The 24,763-nt window shown below is 37.4% G+C and overlaps 1 protein-coding gene across 3 annotated transcripts in view; it reads right to left on the minus strand.

Moving 5' to 3' along the window:
* Positions 1–2,500: 2,500 nt before the first annotated feature.
* The window catches only part of BBS9 (Bardet-Biedl syndrome 9), a 291,720-nt gene continuing 269,457 nt past the window's right edge, over positions 2,501–24,763 (minus strand). For all 3 annotated transcript variants that reach the window (XM_042043379.1, XM_042043378.1, XM_042043382.1), the window contains one exon: positions 2,501–8,843. In XM_042043379.1, coding sequence (XP_041899313.1) covers positions 8,797–8,843 — 47 coding nt within the window. In that variant the 3' untranslated portion in view covers positions 2,501–8,796. The remainder of the gene's footprint in view (positions 8,844–24,763) is intronic.

Genomic DNA, 24,763 nt, shown 5'->3' on the forward strand with positions numbered 1-24,763 from the left:
CACACTGAGACACAGGCCTCAAGTTTAACTAAAAAATGAGTGCAGTCCAAAAAATTATTGGTTAGTTTTGATAATGCAGGCCTTAGCAAGGGGAAGGACAGGGACTGACCCAAGCCTAACAGAGTGTGGTACAGTAATGCTACAATATTCCCATAGGCACACAGTGAAGATGAAGAGAGGTGTGGAAAACTGTAAGGAGAGGCAAAAAACTCTAATACCAGTGTTTGAGTATTTGCTAAGCACCACTCAGTGCTATAGTTTACAATGGGTGGAAAACACATAAAGGGGAGCTAGAAAACACCTCTGACATGAACCAGGTGAAGGCACAGAGCTGGAGGAATCTCTGATGAGTTTTAAGGGAAGCTGGCACAGCCTCTGCTGGGATTGTGTGCTGGAACAGCAGATTTATCCTTGAGGAGTGAAACTGACCATTCCCATTTCTGCTCTGTTCAGGAGCACAGAGGAGCCTGTGCATAGATGGGGAAGGGGCTGCTGCACAGCTCTGGGGCAGCACAGGGACACTGTCTGAGCCTTGACTGAACCCAGATTTGGTTTGTCCTAGCTGAGAGTAAAACCCACAATCTGTTCACCTCAGAAGCCACATGACTAACAGTCTAGCCTCAAGCAACGATGAAGTAGGCGCAAAAAATTAAGAAGGAGAAGGGTGCTCGTTTGGCTTATACCCTATGGCTGGGGGTTTTTCTGAACAAAAATGTCCCCTGGCCACATTGGTGATTAAGTTTACCATTTTGGGAGCTGTTCTGCCACACCCGTGGGATGGTGAATCAGGGAGAGTTATACAACTTTGCTATTTATGGGAGGTTTCACCCACTTACCTCTGCTGTGCTGCTCTCTCTGCTTGCAGTTGTGCACAACCAGATTTGAAGGATAGGTAGCCGGGAGTAAAATTGATATGGAGAAAGAATAATTTGTCTTTAAACTTGGTGAATAAAATTTGCAGTAGTGAGGACAATCACCAGAAAGAGACAAACGAATTTCAAACCAGAAGTCAACCTGGAAATTCTTTGGTAAGGAACTCCTATACAAAACATCACAGTGCATGTGGATTTCCATAAATGTTATGACAAAGCCTCCCACAACTCTACAGCAGCGATCCAAGTAAACAAATATACAGGTAAATGCCTGAATTCACTTCCAAGCTCAGCCCCCAAGGTATGGACATGCCCACTGGCTTGAGATCTAAGAAGCTTAACTCCACTAAACACTTCAGGGTTCAGATTTGTGTTCTGGATATCTCTCAATGACAAGCAAGTGGAAGAGCATTTGTAGAAGTTGTTTTTCTGGCCAGTGCAATGATCCTGAGCAAGTAGGACCAGACTGTATTTTTGTGCAATCGAATTGTCAAGCTGAAGGTAGGAAGCTCACCAGGCTTAGCATCTCTCAGCATTCTGTAAATTGGAAGCCAAAAACCAGTGGCTAGGCTTGAAAAAGTTGATCTTGGTGAGCAGCAAGAAAGGTTAAACACATGAAGCTCTGTTAGTCATTGGGATTTATTTGCTCAGTTCTAATTTTAACTTTGCTTAGCCCAATAAAAGGTATCACATCACCGTCTGGGTAGCTGTCATACGAAAAACAATGCAGCTACCAACTTTCCTCCATTGGATGACATACTTGGGCAGTAGCCCTTTAAAAAAAATCATCAGCTTCTTTAGTGCACATTTGGTTTTCCATTCATTATTTTCCTGATGGTGAAAGCAATGTTATTCATCCGAGAGAAGAATAGATACATTGTATTTCAAAAGTTTAACCAAAACACACAGTTTGCTGCAAATTTCCCTTCTTTCAGGATTTTTAAAACACACCTACAAAGTGGCTGCTGGGCAAAATCATCAACTTACAGTCAGTGGAATTTGGTAGAAAAAAAGGCAAAAGGAAAAAGAAATGAATGACAGGATTGCAAGAGTTGACTGCTACCTACAAAAATGCAGATGATGAGAAGAAGGAGTAAAAGCAAAGGACAGACTCCTCTCCCCATGAGATGAGCTAATAAATGTTAAACATGGAATGAGTTTTTTATAAAAGAAGAGACAAAAATAGGAAAAAAAACCCATTTCTCTGTAGCAGCTGTCATGGGAGAACTTGGACACAATTCTTCTGGGAATCCAGCTTTTTGGGTCTCCTCTTCCTCCTTCCAGGCCTTCTAAATGGCAGCCAGAAGGGACAAACCGCTAAATTTGAAATATTGTTGCCCAGAACAATGGGGGAAATTCTCCCCTCACAAGTCACATTCCTCCTGACTGCTTTCGAAACTTGCACCCTGAAATAGGCAGTCCAGTGTCATGACGAAAGAATCATGTTGTACCACCATGAAATATCCAGTTAATGCTGAACAGGGCATTCAAATACACTGCCAAGAGAAATTCTCTCTGTTTCTACTGGATCAGAAGCAATCACACCATATTAACCAAGCTGTGTTCTCACAAGTTCATAGGCCCAGTCACCGCTCAAATGGAAGGAAGACACTACACATCCAGGCATCTGAAAAGAGCAATTCCTGTTATATGTGCAGTAACTTGACTGTTCTCCAATATTTATGGATCTTGACTTCATTATGCCATCAGGGAAAAAAGAAAAAGTACAATAATCCCCTTTTATGTCTCTTGTAATTGAATCCAACCATGATTATAAAATATTGTGAGCATTTGAAGTAACTATTAATTACTGACTGCTTGCTTCACAATGAATTGGAATATCATCTGTTATAGACCAATTTTTCATATATTCTCTAACACTTCCAAGATGTTGTGGGACTGATCTATCCTTTAAAATGAATGAAGTATTAAAATAAATAGAATAAAAACTCTTTTCTTTCTCAAAGAGACTGTAAACTTTGCAATACAGTCTCGTCAGATTTCACAAAGTAAGGAGGACTGGTCTAAGTCATCCTTGGATCAAAACCTTTGCTGGTTCCTAAGCTTGCCTAAGAATAGCACCTGTGCTACATTCACTAACAATGATAAAATGTCTCAGTATAATTAGAGGACACTGGAGCTTCCAATTTTTAAACGGTATGTGAAATTCAGGAAATAGTAATCGTAATAACAGCATCAATTTAGAGACACCATCGCAACTTTTTAAAAGACAGAGGGCCAAGCTTTGTGCTGATCAAACCTCAGATTAAGTTCATTCTTCTTAATACAACATGTGCTGAAATACTTCCTTTCCACATTCTCTTGGTTGAGGAGCAGAGGGAGAGCATGGTGCTCATTGCTTGATTTCCTACACTATTTATTAGTGTTGCTATGATTGTTGAAAAGCTGCTATCATCATCCAAAGAGTGACTTCATCTATAAGTGGCTGAAGTAACAGGAATAAAATGCTCTGGAGTTTTATTTCGCCAGGGCCTATTTCACATGCAGCATCACTCTCCGCAGAGAAGCAATCACTTCTAGGGTGCAGTGTGGCAGCTATTTAATGAATACCCACTAGCTGAGCCTCACACATACTGTATTTTGGGAATAGTACCTTTTGGAGAGACTCTCATAATTTATTGTATCATCTAACTAGGAGTTCAATGGTGCTTACATGTCACCTTATTTTGACATGTAGCCCCCAGTAGAAGACTATGGATGCTCTCCTGTCAAAATCAATGGCAAAATAGTCACTTAAATTTATCAAAAGTAGATTTGGGCCTCTAATCAGGTTACAGTAATGATTCAGGATGACTGGCCTCCCTTCAAGATTTCAGGCCAGGCAGCAGCTTACACCATTGGAACAGCTTTTATCTTGTTTCTGCAGCTGAATGTACTGTCAGTCTGCTGGAGCTGTGGTGGAGGGCAAGCTACGATTGCCATTGATCATTCCCACTTAGGAAGCACTCCAAGTCTCTATTCTGCTTAAAAAGATGAATTGAAATATCTTATCAAACACTGTTATCACATTTTTCTAGAGCACTAACTGGTTTTGCAAAAAGTAATCTCCCAAAGGAACATTTTTTATGATGACAGTGTAGTGTTGAAGTGGTGCTAGCAAACAAATGAATGATACAATATGTTGATGCTATACCAAATGGGAAACACTCCCATCAGAGTTAACATCAATTTACATGGTGTAGTCTCAGGGTGGGGATCTCTTCCAGGGCTGCTGCTTACTTTCACAAATTTTTACCTGATACATAAGCAGGATTTTGCTCAATCCTGTCATTCAAAGCACAAGAATGGATACGGAAATCTGCAAGCATGAATGCCTCTTACAGACACAGTAAATCCAGGCTTTTGCAATATATGCAAAAGAAACATCAGCCTACAATAACTGCACATGAAAATAAATCGGTATTTTACTCCCTTTCCTGATTTCAACAACATGAAACTCTTTAAAAATACCACAGTATTTTAAAATAAAAATTATACTTATTTAAATGTATGTTCATGTTGCATTTGTTCATACTCCTTGATATGGGAGATGTAAAGATGGAGCAGTCAGGACATCTTGTCAGAGAAGACCAGGTCAATTCAATTAGCTGGGTTGTGCTTCCATTTCATAATTAACTACATCACTTGCCATACATTTAATGCAAATAGAAGTGCTAAGTATCTCTGCTGTGATCTGCTGGTCTCCTGGAAAAAGCACATTCCTCCAAGTTAGCAGCTTCTATGCAGCAAGAACCAGCTGTCTTGAAAAGGAGGACAGAAATAATAATTCCTAATACTGCTGACTATTATAAGAATTTACAAGACAGGGGACAAAAAAAAATAGAGAGGCAGTCCAAGACTCTAAAACAAGCAAATTTTTTCAGTGTTTATATGAGTAACAAACTTGAGTTGAACTTTATCTACTAGAATATTAGGATAAATTCTCATTGAAACAATGCATTCATAACCACTTCCAGCTTGGGTGAATTTTGTTAATTATAAGCCTGGCCCCATGGGCATGTCCCCTCGAGAGGATCAAGGCTCATGAAGCAGCATAATGCTGTGCAAACTTTACTTTTGAGCTGCAAAGGAGCTAGAGTCACCTGCCAACAGCACATGAAGATACCACATAAACACTGGAGCAACCTTATTCTATAAAGGAGTAAATGAAGAAAGAAACGAGATGTAAAGGGGTGACAGCAAACTAAGCTGTGGGAAACTCAAGGCTAATTTCAAATTAAGAAGTCATGCAGAAGCTTGGTTTCAGGAGTATGTGATATATTTTACAGTATTTTTGCACTAGGGTTTTTTTTAATAGATTATTTATAAATAGAAGATTCTGGTAAGAAGGAAAGATACTTATTCAATATGATGCATACCCTGTAATTTTTTTTATTTTTTTTCCAATGCTGGAAGAACTTCACATAGAAATACAACCTCTGCTCAACAAATTTCAGTTTATGGCAGTAAATTACTCTTTATAAGCAATAAAAGAATATTGAAACTTATCTCTAATTCTCTCTGGACAGTAAATGCTGAAGAAGAGAAAATAGCAAGACATTATAAAGCAAAGCCCAACCCTCTGAAAGTAATGTTTTTCTGCGTCACAGTTGAATAATAGTTGGACAGAAGAATGAATCTGGGGCTGGAAACCACTGTCTTAGTTTGAACTCAGCATTGTGTACAAAGCCCAAAAGATGAGCAGCATCCAGACCTCCAGATTTTGGTCATCAGAGTAGTAATTGTTTTAATCTGTTTTTCTAAAATGCAATGGCAGAAAAACAAAATTAAAGAAAAGCCATTGGACAATAACATTCTGAAAATAAACTTCAACCATGAAAATAAACTTTAGAAGTAGTTACCTGTTTAACAGAAGAATATATAACTTTATTTTAGGACTTATTTTAGAAAATGTATTTCAAAGTTCTAGATAATAAAGATGCCATGACTCACAGTGTTATTTTCAAAATGTCACAAAATTCCTTTTAGATTTATTTCCAATAAAATTGTCATTTAAAATTGATTTTACTCTGTGAGCCACTTAACCATAAAAAACCCTACTCGAATAGCTAAACGTGCAGATAGGCTGCATATTTAAGCTGACCAGAAGAGCTGACAGGCATTTAGGCATTACTCTAAAATCCTGGTCAGAACAGTTTGACTGGCCACCAGTGCCTCTCTCAGCCTCAGAAGGATCACTGATGAGAACGAAACACATGGTCCCCCCAAACTAGCATGGTTTCCTTACATTCGTTACACCTCTCTAGCTTCCAAACTTCCTGTAATTGGCCTCATTTTTTTCCAGTCAAAAAGAACTTTCTTAAAATTTCAAACTACATTTGAGAACTGCTAAGAATTACTTTACAATATTTCCTCTTAGGCTGCTGCATAAATGACTACATTTCAATTACTTCCTTCCTCTGAATTAGATGGACTATTTGGCATTGGGGGAAACTAAGTAATTTTTATTCAATGCAACTTTTAAATCTTGATGATACTGTCAAATACTTCAATTTAGCACAGTATACAAAGAGGTCATACTTTACTACTATAGACAGTTCTACCTTTTCCTTCCTTCCCCCCCCTCCCTTTATTACCAGTATATTTTCTCATTTTTGTAAAACTATTCTCATGAGACCTTGGTTTGCAAAGCATGGAGCAGAAAAGGCAAATAAGAGTGCTTCTGAGCATTACATCTTAAAATGACAGAAAATAACTTAAATAAGAGTGGATGATATAATTGACCTGAGTGCCTACTTGTCATTTACCCTCAAGTCCGAACGAAGCAGGCAGCTCTGAGTACTGGGATCACATTCAATAATGGGAATCATGACAGAGTAATACATTTCACAGAAGTCTCATAGCAGTGTACTTTCCAGCTATATTATATCCTTATAGTTTAGGATTCTTTGGTCCAGCATTCTCCACCGTTATGGTACAGGCTTTCTGTAGTAACTGTGCTTGATTTTTCTAGATTCCCTAGTAGCCGCTGACAAGAGGACAAAAGAAGATTTGAGATCTATAGTTAACGTTTAAGCCTAATAGCTACAGTAATTGATTAGTTCTCCATGGATTTTCTTTGGTCACTGAGGTGTGTGCAGAGACTACAGGAGATTATTTTATTGTGTAATTTTCACAGCGCAGCAGGGTACCTTGACAATGGGTTGGATACCACCCTCCTGACAAAAACCACAGGGGAGGGATCAGAGTGAAGAAAACTCAGAGAGTAGAATCACTCCATAATAAGCAGGGGGTAGGATTTTTCTTTCCTGGGAAAGAAGCAAGATTTCTGGCCCCACAACTTGTAGATATATCTGAGGTCTCCTGGGGGACAGAGTCATTTTTGTTGGGAGTTAGAGCTCACTTCAGCCCTAGAGGTATCAGAGGCTTTACCCAGTTCCTTGGCTACTGAGCTCTATTTAATAGCTAACATGTTGAAAAAGGCTTCTTGAAACAGTTATATTGTGTACTGAGCCAGAGTAGGACCAGAGGGTTAAACAGCAGATGCACAAGTTGTGCAAAGCTGGTTTTGTTTTAGGAGGGGGTGCAAGGAAGTTGAAAGTAGATACAGAGATCATGAAGGTTGATGGCTTAAGACATTCTGAAAAATCTTGTCTCCATATCATCCATAGATCAAGCTAGCATTGACCACAGCAACAGTTACAACTTCTTCTGAAACAGCACAAAAGTGAGTTGGAGGGACCTTTACTACAGCTAGAACAGGAGCTGGTGAACTCCTGTTGAGGAAACCAATGGGAGTGTGGGATGTGGAGATGGCTCATGTGACTGCACGTGCCACAAACTAAACTGGGGCTATCAGTGCGTTTTGTATCTGCCATCCAAGAGACTGCAACTTATATTTTGGTATGAACTAGCAACAGCCAGGAGAGGCCTTGTTCAAATGCCTGTTTATATGCTTGACCATAACTTGGTCTGAGTTATTTTCAGTTCCAAGTGTATTTTAGTAATAACTCACTCTAAGAAACCCAGACACGAGCCTGACTCTTCCAAACTCTAGGCCAAGGTACTCTCAAAGTTTGCCTCAGTTGGGTGCATTTCAGGCACCTTTTCATGAGTCTGACCTGCAGAAGGTTAATACCCAGCACTTTCTAAATACACAACACCCAAAGCACCCTCCAACTGGATTAATAAAAATTAAGGCACTCAAAAATTGTTAGTTACTTTTGAAAATCTTACCCATAACTAGAACAGACTGATTGACAAGAAAAGCAGAAATCACAGGTAACCATAAAAAGATCCATGTGTTGCTGTGCTCAAGGTACTTCCAGTGTAAACTTTATTCCCATTCATAGTGACATAGTTAATGGCAAAAGGGTTTGCCCTTTATGTCCAGTAACCATATTTTACTCTATATCTCTAGAGAGCAGGAGTCTGTGTAAACAATGGGGGGGGGGGGGGGAGAGTTGATGGATTACCAGTTTTTCTCCTGGTGGTGAATTCAGCTGTCTGGAATCATGAATGTTAGTACAGGAGGAAACAAGATAGTTATCTTTTGTCAAAACTGTGATATAACAAATGTTAATATAATCTCAAAGGGAGGTGCAGCTCAGAATATCTTTCTTAAAAGGACAAAACATATCCTGAAACAAAGGTTGCTTTTAACTATGTATAAACAGTCTTTGATCAATCAACTGAATCCTTAGAAAGGGATGATATATCACAAAACACAACACAACACCCCTACCACAGTTGGGTAAGTGCTTAAACTTTGCTCACAGAAAGGATGATAGTAGCCGGCAGGGAGACCCAACCAAATTATTAGAGTGGAACTTTTTTGTTTTCATATAAATTAGTACAGTCCTCTCCTTCTGGAAGCTAAAATCCATACAGAGTAAAACGGATTGGTACTGCTGCATTATAAATGCATCTGGCATCAGATAGAAATTTCTCCTGAGGGTAATCTTCAGAGTTCATGGCTTTTTGTTTCCTCTGCTGCATCCTCAGACAAACCTGTAAAGCAAAAACAAGATGCTTAAAAATTTAGTGTAGTTGGCAACTACATGCACTACATTGTTGATTCCACCAGTTTGTGAAAGCCTTGGTTATAGCTGGAGGAAACAATTTATTACATGCAAAACAGTTAAGATAAAAATGCTTAACTTGCAAATTCAAGCACTTGCAAGTTCAGAAAATAAAAAAAAATTAAGGCAATAAAGGGAATTCCACATCAGCTTTTCTAGGCATATCATGGACAATGACAGTTCAAATTACAAAATCATGGACTACTTTTGCATCAGAACAAAATGACAGAGAACAACTGGGCATATGATCTGAGACACAGTTACTCCAATCTACTTGCATTTATCCTGTCCCTTTTTCTGGGAAAAAAATGACAATACAAGCTGCAAAACAATAGAAAATTGAATGCATACACTCATTAGGATACACTTTTACATATATATATGTATATATATATATGTATATATATATATATGACTATCAGCTTGGGCAAGATATATATGTATATATGTATATATATATATATGACTATCAGCTTGGGCAAGAGGAAAAGACATTAATCAGTCTTGGATAGGATAATAATCTTTGCAATAATGAACCTGACAGAATTGGAAAAGGGGGTAGAGACTCATAAGAAGTTGCTTCAAATATCTTAGGGGAAAGAAAACAGTGGATAATCACAACAAAATTGTACACACACATACTTGAATGACTAAAATTAAAAGTGGTTATTTCATCCAGCAGTTTCTTACATATGCACTCTTACTATAGATGGAAAATTATTTAACTTAAATCCTTTTGTAATTAACGTAAGCAAACCAAAATAAATTGGCACCATCTCCAAATGATATATGAGTAATAATAACACACAGATTTTATGAGGTTTGTGTTAATACATTTTTTTTCCTTCTTCTCTGAAGAAGGCTGAAATCCCCCAATGCACAATGAAATGATCCAGCAGGTCAGCAGGATAAAATTTGAGCATCCAGTGTTCTAAACCAAAGCCACCAGCCTCCTGTCAGCCTAACTGCTTTCACAATCATGTTCACACAGAATTTAGCAGCAACAACCTACATAAACTTAAACCAATACACTTTCATTTAGATACGTGCAATTTCACATGATCAAAACCATCTAGATTTATTTTCCAGCTTTTATTTTACACTTCCAGTGTTTTTGGTGCTTAGGGATTTTAGTATTTACAGTGGTTTTCATGGGTGATGGTACTAAACGGAACAAATGTTATCTCAAGCCTTGAGATACAAAAGACTAAAGCAGTAAAGTTTCAGCAACAGCTGGAAGCCCAAGGCCCCAAGGGCCTAAGAAGTTCCCCTTACTGAAGTTGCTATTTTTTTTTTTAAGGACAGTTAAAAGTACCATGTTAAGAACTGACTTGGGATTCCAAAGGTCAGCCCTTGAATGGCCACTCTTTTGTTCAAAGCTCTTGTCATGTAGCACACGCTGGGGTGGTAAAGGGACCAGCAGCAGGTCCCATCTGGTTTCATTAATGGTCATGGGGAAGGAGGTAGGTAGCAAGATAATGAAACTTGTAGATTATAGGAAGGCAAGATGAGCTACAAACACTGGGGAGGAGAAAGAAATATTGCTCTAGGACTAAGAGATTAACAAATATGAGAGAAGATAAAAGGAGATACCCCTTGAAACGCACCATGGAAATAACAAAATTAACTTTTTCCACTTTCTGCAGGGTGTTCCTCAGCGAGTATCTGTGTTTAAGTTATGCACTGGCAGTGAAACATCCACCATAGCTCAATGCAGTGTAAGAACCACCGCAAAGCTATAGTTAACACTGTTCCTGACTACATAGCTTTGTTGAGCTGTGTACAGCTCTGCATGAAAAAAGTACCAGAGAATATCTTGCTTTCTGACCATAGCCAAGGAAAATAGTGCCAGAATTATGAAACTGGTTGCTACACACTCCTATAAAAACTAGGCACACACATAATCTGAATGAGAAACAGAAAAAAGGAGTTATGACTATGGTCAGCTTTTTGTACCTGAAGAGAATGGCTGCAGATTTACCACAGACCAAGAGTCTACCAACCTGTGCATTAGTGTTGCACATTTAAGCCATGACTCTGCCACTGCACAGTGCCCTCAGCCTCTTGACATCTGAGGAATGGCTGGCTACAGGACCTCTAAGAAGCATAACAAAACAGAAATTAAAGAAGGGAGGTTTACAAAAATACCTGGGGGGAAAAAACCTCTCAATGAGAAGGATATAACATCCTAATGCATTTTTTCCTTTGTTAGGCTGAAAACATGGCCTGTTAAAAATTAAAGTGTAATTATAAACTTATAATATTAAAAAAATTTATTTGAGCCAAAAAAATAGTGCCTGGCACCCAAGACACTGTCTTCAAAATCTGTTACTTCCCTGACATTAACTTCTTACAAATAACCCTTGTGTGTATTTCTACAAATTGCCATGCCAAAGTGAACCATATGAATGGGTTACTTTCACGAAAAGCCGTGGATCCACTAAATCTAACACATTTACTGTAATTACTGGCTGGCAGAACTGAAGGCACAGAGCAGGCTTTACCTTGGTTTCACACAAGTTTGCACCACAGCACTGTACATGGCTATAGGGAACCTGGAATACTTCTGCATGGATCAAAGAACTACTACATGAGTAAACTGTGGGAGAGGTGAGCTGACAGGTGAGGTACAGACTGCAGCTATTTTTACTGTGCAACTCCAAAATGGGAGGCAATACAGAATCAGGAAAACACAGTTTGCAATAACCAGCCTTCCCGCCTCTACCCTGTACTTTTTCCAACATGCAGTATTTATTAGTCATCTAGGAGAACAACATAAATGTCACATTGATCTAATTGGCACATTCTACATTATAGCAGATGAGATAATTAACATCAGAGAGGTTTCTCATTAGCATATTCTGACAAGCTTAGGCAGATCCTAAAAAATACAGGGTATAAATAGAAATTCTGAAGATTAGGGCTTCTTTACCTCATTTCATCAGGAATAAAATGCTTCCTTTCATCTTCATATCCCCCATTAAGAATTTCTCAATGTCTCATTTTATAGAGCATCCAAAAATCCTATCTCAATAATGCTGGTCTGAGCACATACACTTAGAGAAATGTACACTGAAAGGTTTATGTCTCTGTTTATCAACACAGCTACAAACTGGGAAGCTGCTTTTGGAGATAATCATGATAAATTTTAACTCAGCAGTAGGCAACTCCAAGCAACTGCAAGAGTTTTTGGAGTTCAGTTTTCAAAACAGAGTAAGAATAAATGATTATATGAATATCCTGATTAGTAACATGAGGTTGAGTATAGCTGACACCAAGAAAGTCACTTAAACCCCTCAAATGTTGTGTATTTGTCAATTAGCACCCTCAAGAAAGCAGCTTCTATAAACAAAGACACAGAATACTTCAGTCATGTTCTTCAAAAGCATGGCTTAATACACACATATCATTGAGTCACAGAAAGTTCATTTGTAGATCAAAATGTTTTTGAGTCTTGAAAACCAAAAGTTCAAAGAAAATCAGTTACAGTGACAGAAGCACCAAAGACAGCTGAAAACCCCAACTTTCCTGGGATTATTATTCATGCAGTTACAAGAAAAAAAAAAAAAAAAACAATGACACATTTAAAGGGAGAGATGATATTTGAGCATGATGGCAGAAGGGAGGAGAAAGAATCATTTTCTGTAGTCATAAATTATTCATACTAGGCATGATGGTATAAGGTTTAAAGATGTTCAGGTTAAATAATTAGGCAATGGAAGAAACTACCCAGGGAGGTGGCTGAGTCAGGGATATGGGAAGTTTGCAGAGATAGGGCAGATGAAATCCTAGTGGGGATTACTGAAAAGGAAGATACACAGGTTTTGAATTGGATGACCTAAAGGATCTTCTCCAATCCTATCATTTATGCTGCTATGATTCATCCTAAGGAAAACATTTTGGACCCTTATGAATTACTGGCTCAGTTTCCTGGATACTATTGTACATTAGTCTACTCTAAAGCATGCATAAAGCTAAGTCAAAGTTGGCTTTGAAGTGTTTGATCTATGATATCCAATACTTCCAGTCTCTTTTTCATACAGTGACTCAGAAAAGAGCTGTTATAACAAGACAAAAGTTATTTTGAGTTCAGATTAAGTTAGAAAAGGGAGGCACCCTGTTCTTCAGCTATTCCCACCTAAAAGAGGAAAAAAACCCACCCCGTCTCATGGCCTAATGGTTAGTATTGCTATTTCTAGACCTGACATAAGACAGCTTTAGAACAAACTACAGCTTTAAAGTAACTGTTTTTCATAAAATTTTGGATCCAAAAGTAAATGTTCCAAATGACCAAAGTTAATAGCTTTTTGCTTTTTTGTTAACAATAGATGACAGATTTTTCCCAGCACCTTTAAGTCAAATTTCTGAAAATCATAATTCTTCTTCCAAGAAGGCCCATCTATTCATTACTAATAATTTTCTTTATCATTATAAACTCCTAGAGGAAATGTATACAGCTTCCTTTTTCTTAGTATTTAACCTCCGTTCTGTAAGCACAATCTAAAGGGCTTTTCAAAAAGTTGAGAAAAGCAACAGTCTTGTTTATCAAGCAGACACAGTTTAGTAGGAGTGCAAAATGGATTATTGTAAAATCGACAAGCTACAAACTTTCTTATACTGCTTTAATGGGAGAAACTGGACTTTATGGGTATTCTGTATCACTTTTAATGGACTAATAAGCTGAGAGTGGGCCTCAGCATTGCCTCCCCAAGTCACCAGTGAGTCACTGACCACTGCACACATAATTTAAAAATGCTCAGATTTTTGTATCAGAAAGTGGAGTGACGGTAGCTGAATAAGTGGGAAGCATGGCTGACTCATTCATTAAAGAATTGTGTAAAACAAATAAATTTGTTTTTCATTTAGTGTGACTGAGAGAAAGGGCTTCATTCAGTGAACTTTGCTTTGTCCTGAGGGACCATATACATCACAGGGTGGATAATGTGAAACAACCGTTTCCATCACTGTAAATGTGCCCCCCACTAACTGCGACTAACATGACAAATCCAACCTACAGGAAGGTATCCACTGCTAAGTTTCTAAATGCCACAGAATAGCAGGGGTAGAAGGGGCAGCTCTGACCTTGGGGAAAGAGAAGGGTCTATTCCCACAGAACTCACAAAAACCTTGTTAGTCTTCCTTTTGTCATTCTGACATGTAGTAGCCATGTAACACAATGGAGTTAATAAGGAGGTAACAATGACAAAGGCAACATTTACCAAGTGTCCACATAGGGTTTTTTAAATTAAGTTTTAAACAACTTACAAAGTTCCTGTGCATTCATGTCTCTAGGCATTAGCCCTCAGTAGCCCTCAGTATGCTTTCTTTAGGTCTTCTGATTCGTATTTGGAAAATGTCCAAGACATATGAAAAGTTTCTCATGTAAAGTTATCAAATTTGAACAATAGGAAAAACATCCAGTGGCATCACTAAAATTTCCCAAGGTGAACAACTACTTCTTCTAATGACCCAGTTACATACATGTGTACATATAAATACACACACACACACTCCCCATACACACGGAGTTGGAATAAACACATTCTCTAAGAACCAAGGAACTGTCAGAACACCAAATCCAGCTTACATATATAGATATTAAGGAAATCAAGAGGAATGGGATGTTAGTTGATTAGAAGCAATGTAGACCTCTGTGAACAGCACTCTAATAACAGTGTTTTAAGTTCCACTTAGGAACAACAACAAAAAAATCCAAAATCCAAAAATTATTACAGGGCAAACTGAATATGCTTGTAGGATGACAAGCTGTTTAAAAAGCACTTACCTATCTAAAATGATGTCTTTGATCACTACTGTAGGAAGCATAATTTTGATGAAGCCAAAATTTTGGATGAAAAATGCTCATTTTCTCCAAATATCTGACTTCTCTCAATCACCTACCAAATCCCGGGCATTTTTCTTGGAAATCTTGCAAAGGTTTTAAAAATTGATTATTTTCATTTAGAGATGATCTCAAGAAGTCCAAAATGACACATTTCAGCTGGAACAGATATTTCTTGCCAGGAAGTAAATCCTACAAATGAGTTTGCTTTTCAGTGGCCAAACCTGCCCTCTTCCTAATCACCTATCAGCCTTTGTCAGGGTGGTAAATTAATTCAGTGGCTTCTAAGCCAAATATGCACAATACAAACCTAAAATTTAAGTAATTATGGCCATACAAATGCCATTGCTTCAATTCATTCTTCATCATGCCTATATCTTCCCATTCACTGCAACCCACAATCCTATTAAACTTTTCAGAAATGTTGGGTCTTTAAGAATTTGCTTTCAGAAAAAAAAATCGACTTGGACCATGTACCTTGAGATTAAATAGACTATAATATATTAAAACCAGGGTCTTTTTTGTGTAGACATAGCTCTTGGCTTTTTCCTGGGGAGAAGCAATGCCATAGCAATCAGTCTTTTGCCTGCCTGATTCGTTGTGCTGCTGTGTTGATTTCCCAGACAGACGACCAGCCAGCTGACTATTAACAAATCCTTTATCTTCGATCACCGTGACAGATAGACAAAACTCCAGGGGTAGGTTAGCTTTAGGGCAAGATTTTCCACCATTTTCATATGAATGGCAGTGAATCCTGCTCGTGGAGACAACCACCCAGTGTCTGCCTGCAGGAAGATCTAAGAGCCTTCACGGATACTATGTATATATTACAGTCAATTTCTACTCCTACAGGTTGGCTGCAGCTCATAATTGACATCTTGAAGACCTACAAACATTCAACATTCCTCATCTATATAATGTCACTTGAGCTAATACTGAGAAAACTTTTCAACTGAGATTATTTTCATTTGAAATCTCTGAGTACAGGTTAAATAAATCATCAGTCAAATTTCTGCTGAATTTATCAGAACAATTTGGCTAAAAATTAAATAAATACAGCATTTTTAATATTTTCAAAATCCTTTGAATTTTCATTTCACACTGAAGCATTGCAAATAAACTTCCTTGAATATATTTTTAAAAAATAAGTTAGTTGATATGAAGTCTAAGTGAAATACTTCTTTCAGGAGAAAAAAAAAAATCCTGAATAAGTCATTGGAGCTTGTCCCAAAAAACAAATTTTCCAATCTTTTATCTTCAAGTCAGAAACTTCAAAAAAAACCTCCAAACCAACCAGTTATTCACAGACCTCTACTCTTGTTAGTGTGTACCTGTAACTTAAGTCAAAATAGTGCAGTTGTCCTCTTAATATGCATGATATCATTGTTAGAATGAAGCTTTCAACAAATTTATCTGATGCATCCATACAAAGTACAGGCAGCTTTATCCAACACCACCTTCAGTAAAACATAGAATAAAAAGTCTACTAAGTTTATAGGGGGGAAAAAAACCCTTCACTTTTTCATGAATAAAGAGTCTCATACAAACTTGTACTTAGGGCCTGTGCTGTGCTTTTTGTATGAGTCTAACTTGTAGGGCCACAAAACAACTCAGTACCTTCATACATAAACATCAGTTTCTCCAGTAGAGATTTCCAGCGTGTTCATTATAGCCTACAGTACACAGAAGCCCATGGCTCCTAAGTACCAGAAAGATATAACAAAATAGAAGAAATTCCAAAAAGAACAGCATAAATAATTGTGTGATCTTGCAGAGAACAGAAGAAAGAGAAACAAAATAGCTAAAGGCAAAGCTACATCAGGAATTGTTCAGTGAAACAAAGAGATATGAAAGAGGATCAAGAAGATGAAGTCAAGGAAAGGAATATTCAAGGCTGCCTTAATGCCATGTCTTCTCCCTGGAGAGAGAAGCCACATGGCTTATGACATTTGCAAATCAGTACCACAATGAAGACTAAAATCTGGTGGTCAGGGAGATGGTCAAGCTGATACAACAAGAGTTTTCCATTTCTAACTTCTATTATCGTACAAGAGATCTGAGGTGCTACAAATTCCTAAGCGCTTTGTAATATTCACAGAAACATCAGCTTTTGCTTACCATCAAGTATTCAGCAACTGAATACTCTTCAGTATGTTGCTCCTTGTTAAAATGGAACATTACAGTGCAAATGATAAAATAATATTCAATATTTCCACGGATTCTTCTGGAAATAACATACAACAGGATTTTACCATTTGATGTCATTTTTCCTTTGGAGCCATGTGGGAAAAAACACTTTGGTAGAGAAGTAGGTTTGAGGAAAAAAGTGTTTAAAAAAAAAAAAAAAAGGAAAAACTACTTTTGTATAATACTTTCCAATCTTGAATTTCACACAGTCTTTTTAAGCTACAGTATATGAGAAAAATGCTCCAAGAGATTTTTCCCCAATGCAATCTTTTGATAAGTCTCAGTGTTGGCTTAAAAGCAGAACAAAATAAAAAGAGCCTGTACTAACGTAACAGATGAAATTACTTATAAATGGACACTTAACTCCTTCCTATTGCTCACCAACACTCTGAATCTGCTTTTTCTTGTTGACTTGGGGTTTTTTGGTGCCATTTCCCCTTTTCAAAAAATCTTATATTTGCAAATGCAAGGGATGATTTTTGGCGGATGGAGGGGCAGTGTATCATAGAATCATAGTTAAACCAAAGTTGGAAGGGACAAGGATCAAGTCCATCAAGTCCAGCTCCTGTAATAAAAGCACTTTGTATTTTTATCTGATATGTATTCTAAATTGTCTTAATATCTCAACATACTAAAGACCTCCTTACATCCACTACGTTCCCACAGCTAACAGTCTTGTCTCATACAGATGGAAGTGAGTTACCCTCTGCTACACCCCTGAATATTTCCAGGTATATCTTGGCCATAGTAACTATAATGGGAATTTCAGTGCTCACAACAAAAACTGTAAAGCTACTCAGATTTGATGATCCAGTTAAGGATCCTTATGGCCCAAAGCTGAACAACAACTAGAAATTTCTGTGCCCTCCAACTTCACACCGATCAGCAGAACCACAAGAAGGGCAGCACTTCATGGGACTGAGCCTTTTATCACCTCCAGAAAGAGAGCAGAAGCCAACACACCGGCATCTAAGGCTTGGAATGATGAAAGTAACAGTTTTAAATGTATTATGGATTTTCTCATGGGCTCAGGAAGCAATAAAAACTAAGTACAGTCAGGCTGCAGGAAACCAATATAGCTTTCATAATTTTTTGTGACTTTAGGGAAAACATGCTCAACTTTTATAGACAGCCAATTCAGTATTACAAATTTTCAGGAAATGTCACTGCTCTGGGATTCCCACAACAAATGCAGGTTATGTTGAAATTACTGTTTTCTGCAAGGACACTACTCAAAATAAATTTATGTCATGTAAATGGAGTGAATTTACAATGCAACACAAGTCCTTGATCACAGGCTTTTCACAGAACTGGATACAAATGATGCTAGGAAGAGCAAGTGGTTATATAACGTTGACTATTTGCTCACTGATTAACAGGTAAGTGCCTGAATAAAGCTAAGAAAGCAAACATGCTAAATCAAAAAACAATCCCAAAAGATCTAATGTGATAAAAAGTTCCAGAAAATACACTGAAGTACAAGTAGAAGGAGACCTTTTGTTGTGCAATGTTTCAATTTATCAATCAGTGCATTTCTTTCCAGCTCTGAAGGAAGTTTAAACAACATCAGTGGCTTGGCACATTTTAAAATGAAGTGCCAAATCCCGACATAGTTAAAGGGTATACCACAGATAGCTTAAAAAAAAAAAAAACAATCCTTGATTTAAGGTCAGGTACTGTAAACACTTACTGTGGTTTATGCATAAGTAATTCAACTGAACTTAAGGAGTCCTGTAGGAATTCTCACACATGTAAATGCTTGCAGTCAAGCCTAATTTTCATACTATAGAATCTTTTAACCTGCCAACCAGTTTTCTCTTTTTATTCTAATGAGTAGTATAATATTACCAATTAAATATTATTAATTAATGCAAACATTGATATCTCTTGAAGTATGAAATTCAGGTTTCCCTGATAATAACATCCATTTAGTAACAAAGAGAATTTTTTTTTTTTAATCTTTTACATTTTACTGTGCCCATGACTTGCAAGTAATGTTGATATGGGGTTTTTGTGGGAGGCTATAAGTCCAAAAATAATCTGGTGACATCACCCAAGGAAATACCTAAGTCCTACACTACATTTAACTCAATACAATTTTGTTTAAAACTTTTGAGACAGAAAAGCATCTGTTTCCTACAAAAGTGCTCTCAAAGGAGTCTCTACTTTTACACATGGCAGTTCTGATCTCTCACTGCAGGAGAGCTTTACATCAAAGTTCACAAAGAGCTCCAAAAGCTCCATTGGAGCCTCTCAAGGTGATAGTTTCGGCAAAATTATAGTGAGAGAAATATTACTGAGAGACATTTTGTTATAGCAAAAGTGAAATCCAAATACAGTAGATGAAGATTTATCAAAATGTAGACATATTCCCACTGTGCCTGCCCATTATCTGTTCTACTAGGACCTTGCAGCAAGCTGGATGTTATTGCTTCTCTCCCAATGCATTTGCAGTTTACAGATCTTGTTGCTGCAATCAGGGATATTGTTGGGAAAAGGGCAATATACTTCACATGTGAAACGTTTTGAAAGGAGCTGTGAGTTAAGGTATAGACCAGTTTTGGTTTAATCCTTACTTGGAATGGCAAGAGTGTTTTCCAGCCTCTCATCCATGAAATCACACTAAACAAGAAAATAAACATCATCCTCATAGTATTTTCAGCTAAAGGTGCAAAGATATGATCACCTGAATGAAACAGGCCAGCAGAAATGCATGACTGCGAACGTGTGAAAACCACTCATTCAACAGTGCGTGAAGATGAGAAGTTTAATCTGTGGATGATGAACAAGAAAACAGTAAAACATATGAACAACAACATGTATCAAGATTTTAAATACACTGTTTTAAGTAGTACCTACCCTTCTCTCTTGCCTTTCTGAAGGCAATAAAACTGAAGCACTGTTGAAATAGGTCCAGATATTAGAATCCGAATTTAATTGGTTGCTGTATGGACTACCAAGCAGCTCAAGACAGATGGTTCCTTTAGGCATGGTGGAATATGCTTAACACAGCCATATCTTCTGCACCCATACAGGAGAAATCAAATTGTGCCATCAGCATTTGTATTTAATATTAGTATTAGCAAATCATTGTTTGCCTGAAAGATTTCATAGCTTTTACCAGCCTGAGTTCCTGTACAGTAGCTTGGAAAAGGATGGCAAATCATTTTAACAAGTTACAGATTTAAAAAAGAATGAGCTATTCTCATATCTATCACCATCATGCATAGGATGATAAGCTAAATGACTTAATATTTGTAAAACTAAAGTGGATCATACTGAGATACCTATCTTTAAAGATGCTGCAACATTCCTTCCCTTTCAAGCCAGTTTAACAGTCAAGACTGTTTTAAATTACACCATAGAAATGCTTCTGATACTTTTTTACCTTCTAAATTCCAGGATTTCCAGGATCAAAATGCTCTCTTTCATTATTGTTTCTTTAAATCTGATCTAAAAATTCCTTTATCTGGCATGTGGTGCCACCTTCATGTGACAGTACCCAGATCTGGCATATTTCAAGCCTCGTCTGTTTTTCCAGGCTCTTCCAGGAGAGACAAAAATATATGAGGAAGATTATAAAGTCTGAATGCAGTTTGAAACAAAACACTTCCTTTCTGAGATCTTTATGCATCATTTTGATACACTGAGCTCTGTATTGGACTCAATGACAGACTGAGCTCAATGGTTTGGACTTGATGATCTTAAAAGTCTTTTCCAACTTAGATGATTCGATTCTATGGTTCTACAACTCTATTATTAGTACAATCTATCTAAAACCCTGGGTGTAGACTATTAGAAACATGAATAAATAATTTTAATTAACTTAATTAACTGATGGGAATAATACAAGGCCCTGCCATATCTTCCTTAAAGGCCCTGGCTCACTTGTCCACAAAGCACATCATCTACTTTCTTAATCAATGGGTACTCGAATTCATGACAGGAACCGACACTGGCCTTCAGGGTGGGAACAAAAGTGGCCCTCAAAGCTCAATGGCATCATGAGTCAACTGAAGTCATGAGTCAACAGCAGCCTGTTGCTGATTGACTCTGCCTCACCAGTAGGTGTTACTTCAGCTATTAATGCAGAGTGCTGTATGGCTGCAGGGATACACATGCCTGCCAAGGCACATAAAAAACATCCAAACCAAACTAAAATCTGCCAGGTCCTGAAAATATCATGTAACACCCTGCCCTGTATCTACAACAGCATCCAAAGTAATGTTTGGGAGAGCTGACCATGACCACACCCATCCCTGCGTCTGCTTTGCAGCCTGAAGGCTTTTCATTGACGGCCGTTCCACTTAATCATTCAAAGCAATGCTTGGCCATTTGATTGCTGTGATTTAACACAGTAATAACAATAATCCAGACTATGCTTAAACCACTCATAGTACTTCCAAAACTGTTTATTAGCATTGGCTTCTGCTTTACTAGCTATTTTCAACACCCTTAATACTGAAGTTCCTCCTCTGGCACCTCCAAGAAGGCCAAAAGTAAATGAAAAAGGCTGCCTTATTTTTTGTTTGACTGAGTAGTTGATAACTGCACTTAACTTCACAGTTTATTTATTTAACCTCAGCTCAAGCTCAAGCTATCTAAAATGCCCTGTGCATTTTAACTTTAGGTCCAAGACAGAACTGCATACAGAACACAGTCTCTTTCATTTCCCGGTTGAAACGAAATTCATTAGCTCCTCCTCAATCCATGAGTCAGCTGCAAGGCCATCATTTAAAAATCCTATCTTTATATTGCAATCATAGTCTGAAAATGCAGGCCTCCGTGCTCAACACCTCTGAGCAAAGCATCAGACACATCAGAATGAGGACTTCTGTCATGCTTTGACTAAATCCTGTCTTTGAGCTAGTTCTTTCCAACTGGTAACCGAGACTCTTTCTGAAGACCTCCATAATGGGAAGCTCACGACTGGCAGCCTATTCTGTCATAGTCTTTCAGCACAAGACACACTTTCCATGGACTGGAATGACTTCTTTCTTAATGCATGAGTCTCATCCTTCTTAACATTAGAATTCACAGGAACTGAATGCGTAATTTAAGACTTGTACCCCAACAGAAGTGAACATTTTACCAAGGAGCCATTAAGATTGGACAAAGAAAAAGGCATTTTTGCTTAAAAGTAGTTTTTTGTTCAACAGGCAAGGCACAAGAGCAGTAGACAACATAATGAATTTTTTTGTTGTTGAATACAAAACATGTCACATCGGTTTTCTGAAAAATATCCTCTGTTTAAAATATGCAGTAATATTTTTATTAATGTTTCTAAAAAACTTACACAACATTTCTTGTCTACACAAACACAGTACATAAAAGGCAGAACTATGCATCCTTTCATCTATACACAATAAGAAATAACAGAATTTCTCTGGGAGACTTTTTTACTGTAAATCCAGGGCTTATAAAATGAGTGTAATTGAAAGAAGGTGGGATGAAGCACAAGGGTTTCTCATCGTTCGAAGCGTACGGTTCAGCTCACTCAAATAATAAAAACTCTCTGCTTATTCAGTCTTATACTACTCTTAAAGTAAGGCCACTTGATTGTGCCAAATAATGTGTTGTCCAACTTGGACTAAACTGAGAACACTAAGCTCATTTTCCTAGTGAACTGTGCTGTACTTGTATGATTTTTACATAATGAAGAGACATTATCCATAAGCAAAAAGAAAACTTTCTAAAGTCAGCTCTTTTCAAATTCCTTACATTACTGGTGAAAACTTAAAGGATAATATACTTGAGATTAAAACATAGAAAGAACATTATTACCATGGTGTAAATATACCTATACAGTCATATATACTTGGGTAATCATGTAGACACTTATGTTCATTCTGCCAAATTCTGCGCCATCACCATTATTTATATTTGATCTGATAGCTGGAAGACACTCCTTAGACCATTTTCTTTAAAACTGTAAACAGTAGATAGCATCATCTTTTACAGCCATTAAAGATTTACAAGTTGGTAACAAAACTTTTACCACATCCATTTTTTGCTAACTTAAAAGTAAGAAGAAGATAAAAAGACAACTTGCATCTCGTTATGTTGAATTGTAACAGTGAGAAAGAAAAACAAAGATGATAAAGCAGAGGTTTACATGGTAAACCTGCTGATTGTTGAACATGTTGAGATAAAAAAAAGGCCATAAATCAACTTGAAACACTTGGAAGTATTAAAAAGACCAGGTAACTTTCTAGTGTCTTTCATTCTTCCCACTTCAAGTTATCTATTTTCATAATAAACTTCTAAATTTGGCTCATGGTTGGTATCAAACACTATAATTAGGAGCGACTGCAAAACCAGCTTTTATCTTTGAAATCTGGTTTGCCAAGGAGTGAACTGTCACCTAAATTTGCGAAGGCAGTTCTTCTGAGATCTGAATACAACACTAAAGTGCCGAGAGGCCAGAACAATGAAATCAGAATTTTTTTAAGCCTGATTTTCAGTACTTGTACTGGAAAAATATACATATCTATGTGTATATATGTGTATATACATATATTCGGAACTATGCAAAGTCTGTAATTGCAACTCAATTCTGGAAGTGGAATGCTTGCTTTATGGAAAATATTGGTATTTGCTATATCAAAACATAGAAATAAAGCAAATAAATAAACTTTTCGCTAAGTTTCAGATCGGCAATGCTATGAAGAACAGCAGACATGAAAAACTCCGATGCTGATTCCTGTTCCTAATTTTTGTCAGATTTCTATACTTCCTCTCCCGCAGTTTGCCCAGCTAAAGCCACCTATGTCTCCTCTCATCTCACCTCACAGTACACAGTACCTTTCACACCTACTCATTTCTTCCCAAGCAAGAACCACAAATTAGGCTGGTTTTGAGGTAAGGCTGTTCTTAGTCAAATTCATATGAAACACAACTGCTAACCTAAATTCATTCTTGTTTGAGCCTTCCCCCTAGTAATCTGAACCTCTCCTTTACACCCATCCGGCAACTTCTACAAAACTTGCATGAAATTATATATTTTTGAGATGCTTATCTCTCTTCATGAAAAACTGGCCGTAGGGGTTGAACAAGGGTGAGGAGATAAGAACAATAATCAATAGTCATGGATCACATAAGGTTTCAAAGCAGGCTGAAAATTAAAGGTATTCTTGTTCAATACAAAACAACTGGACGCAAACCAGGCATTTTAAATTGTAATTTTGATATATTCTAGGTCAATAAATCCAAATGCCCCATTTCAATATGTCCAGTTCCTTCATGTTAAACAAAAATGGATGCACCTTAAGCTTGGTTTCCTACAATCCATGCATCTCAGGGATATTCGCTGAAGTTGTGTGAAAAAGTTTATGTAAACTAATTCACCACTAATTTCCATTCAGTGGAAAAAAAATTGTATTGATTTTCCCTGGATAAAAGTAACTTTAGATGAGAAATCTTGGAGAATCAAAAAACTATTCAAAATCAAAAGCCACGCTATGACATTTAACTACATACACCACTAGGAAAACAGTCCATAAGGAAGCACTTCTAACTTAGAGGCTGGTATAAAACTTAAAAAATAACCCTACGATTTTGCCACCAGTTAGCTTTATAAAAATGCCACACGTCAAAGAACAATCATAATTCAAAAAGCAGGGTGAATTCGATACCTCTAAAAATTCTTTCCTGATTGTAAATGTTCTGTAAAAAGACTGTACTGAAAATTGCATCATTTGAAGAGAGGAAGAATCAACACCATTTGAGATGCCCAATTTTTACCCTCATGTTTTGGCAGAACAGAGCATGGGGCTCATAAGCTCTGTCCCACATGGGTATGATCAACACACTGGCAGGAT

The sequence above is a fragment of the Corvus kubaryi genome, unplaced genomic scaffold (assembly GCF_017639235.1).
Source record: "Corvus kubaryi isolate FWS band 111438036 unplaced genomic scaffold, C.kubaryi_AGA036_p1.0 37398, whole genome shotgun sequence".
Classification (NCBI taxonomy): Eukaryota; Metazoa; Chordata; class Aves; order Passeriformes; family Corvidae; genus Corvus; species Corvus kubaryi.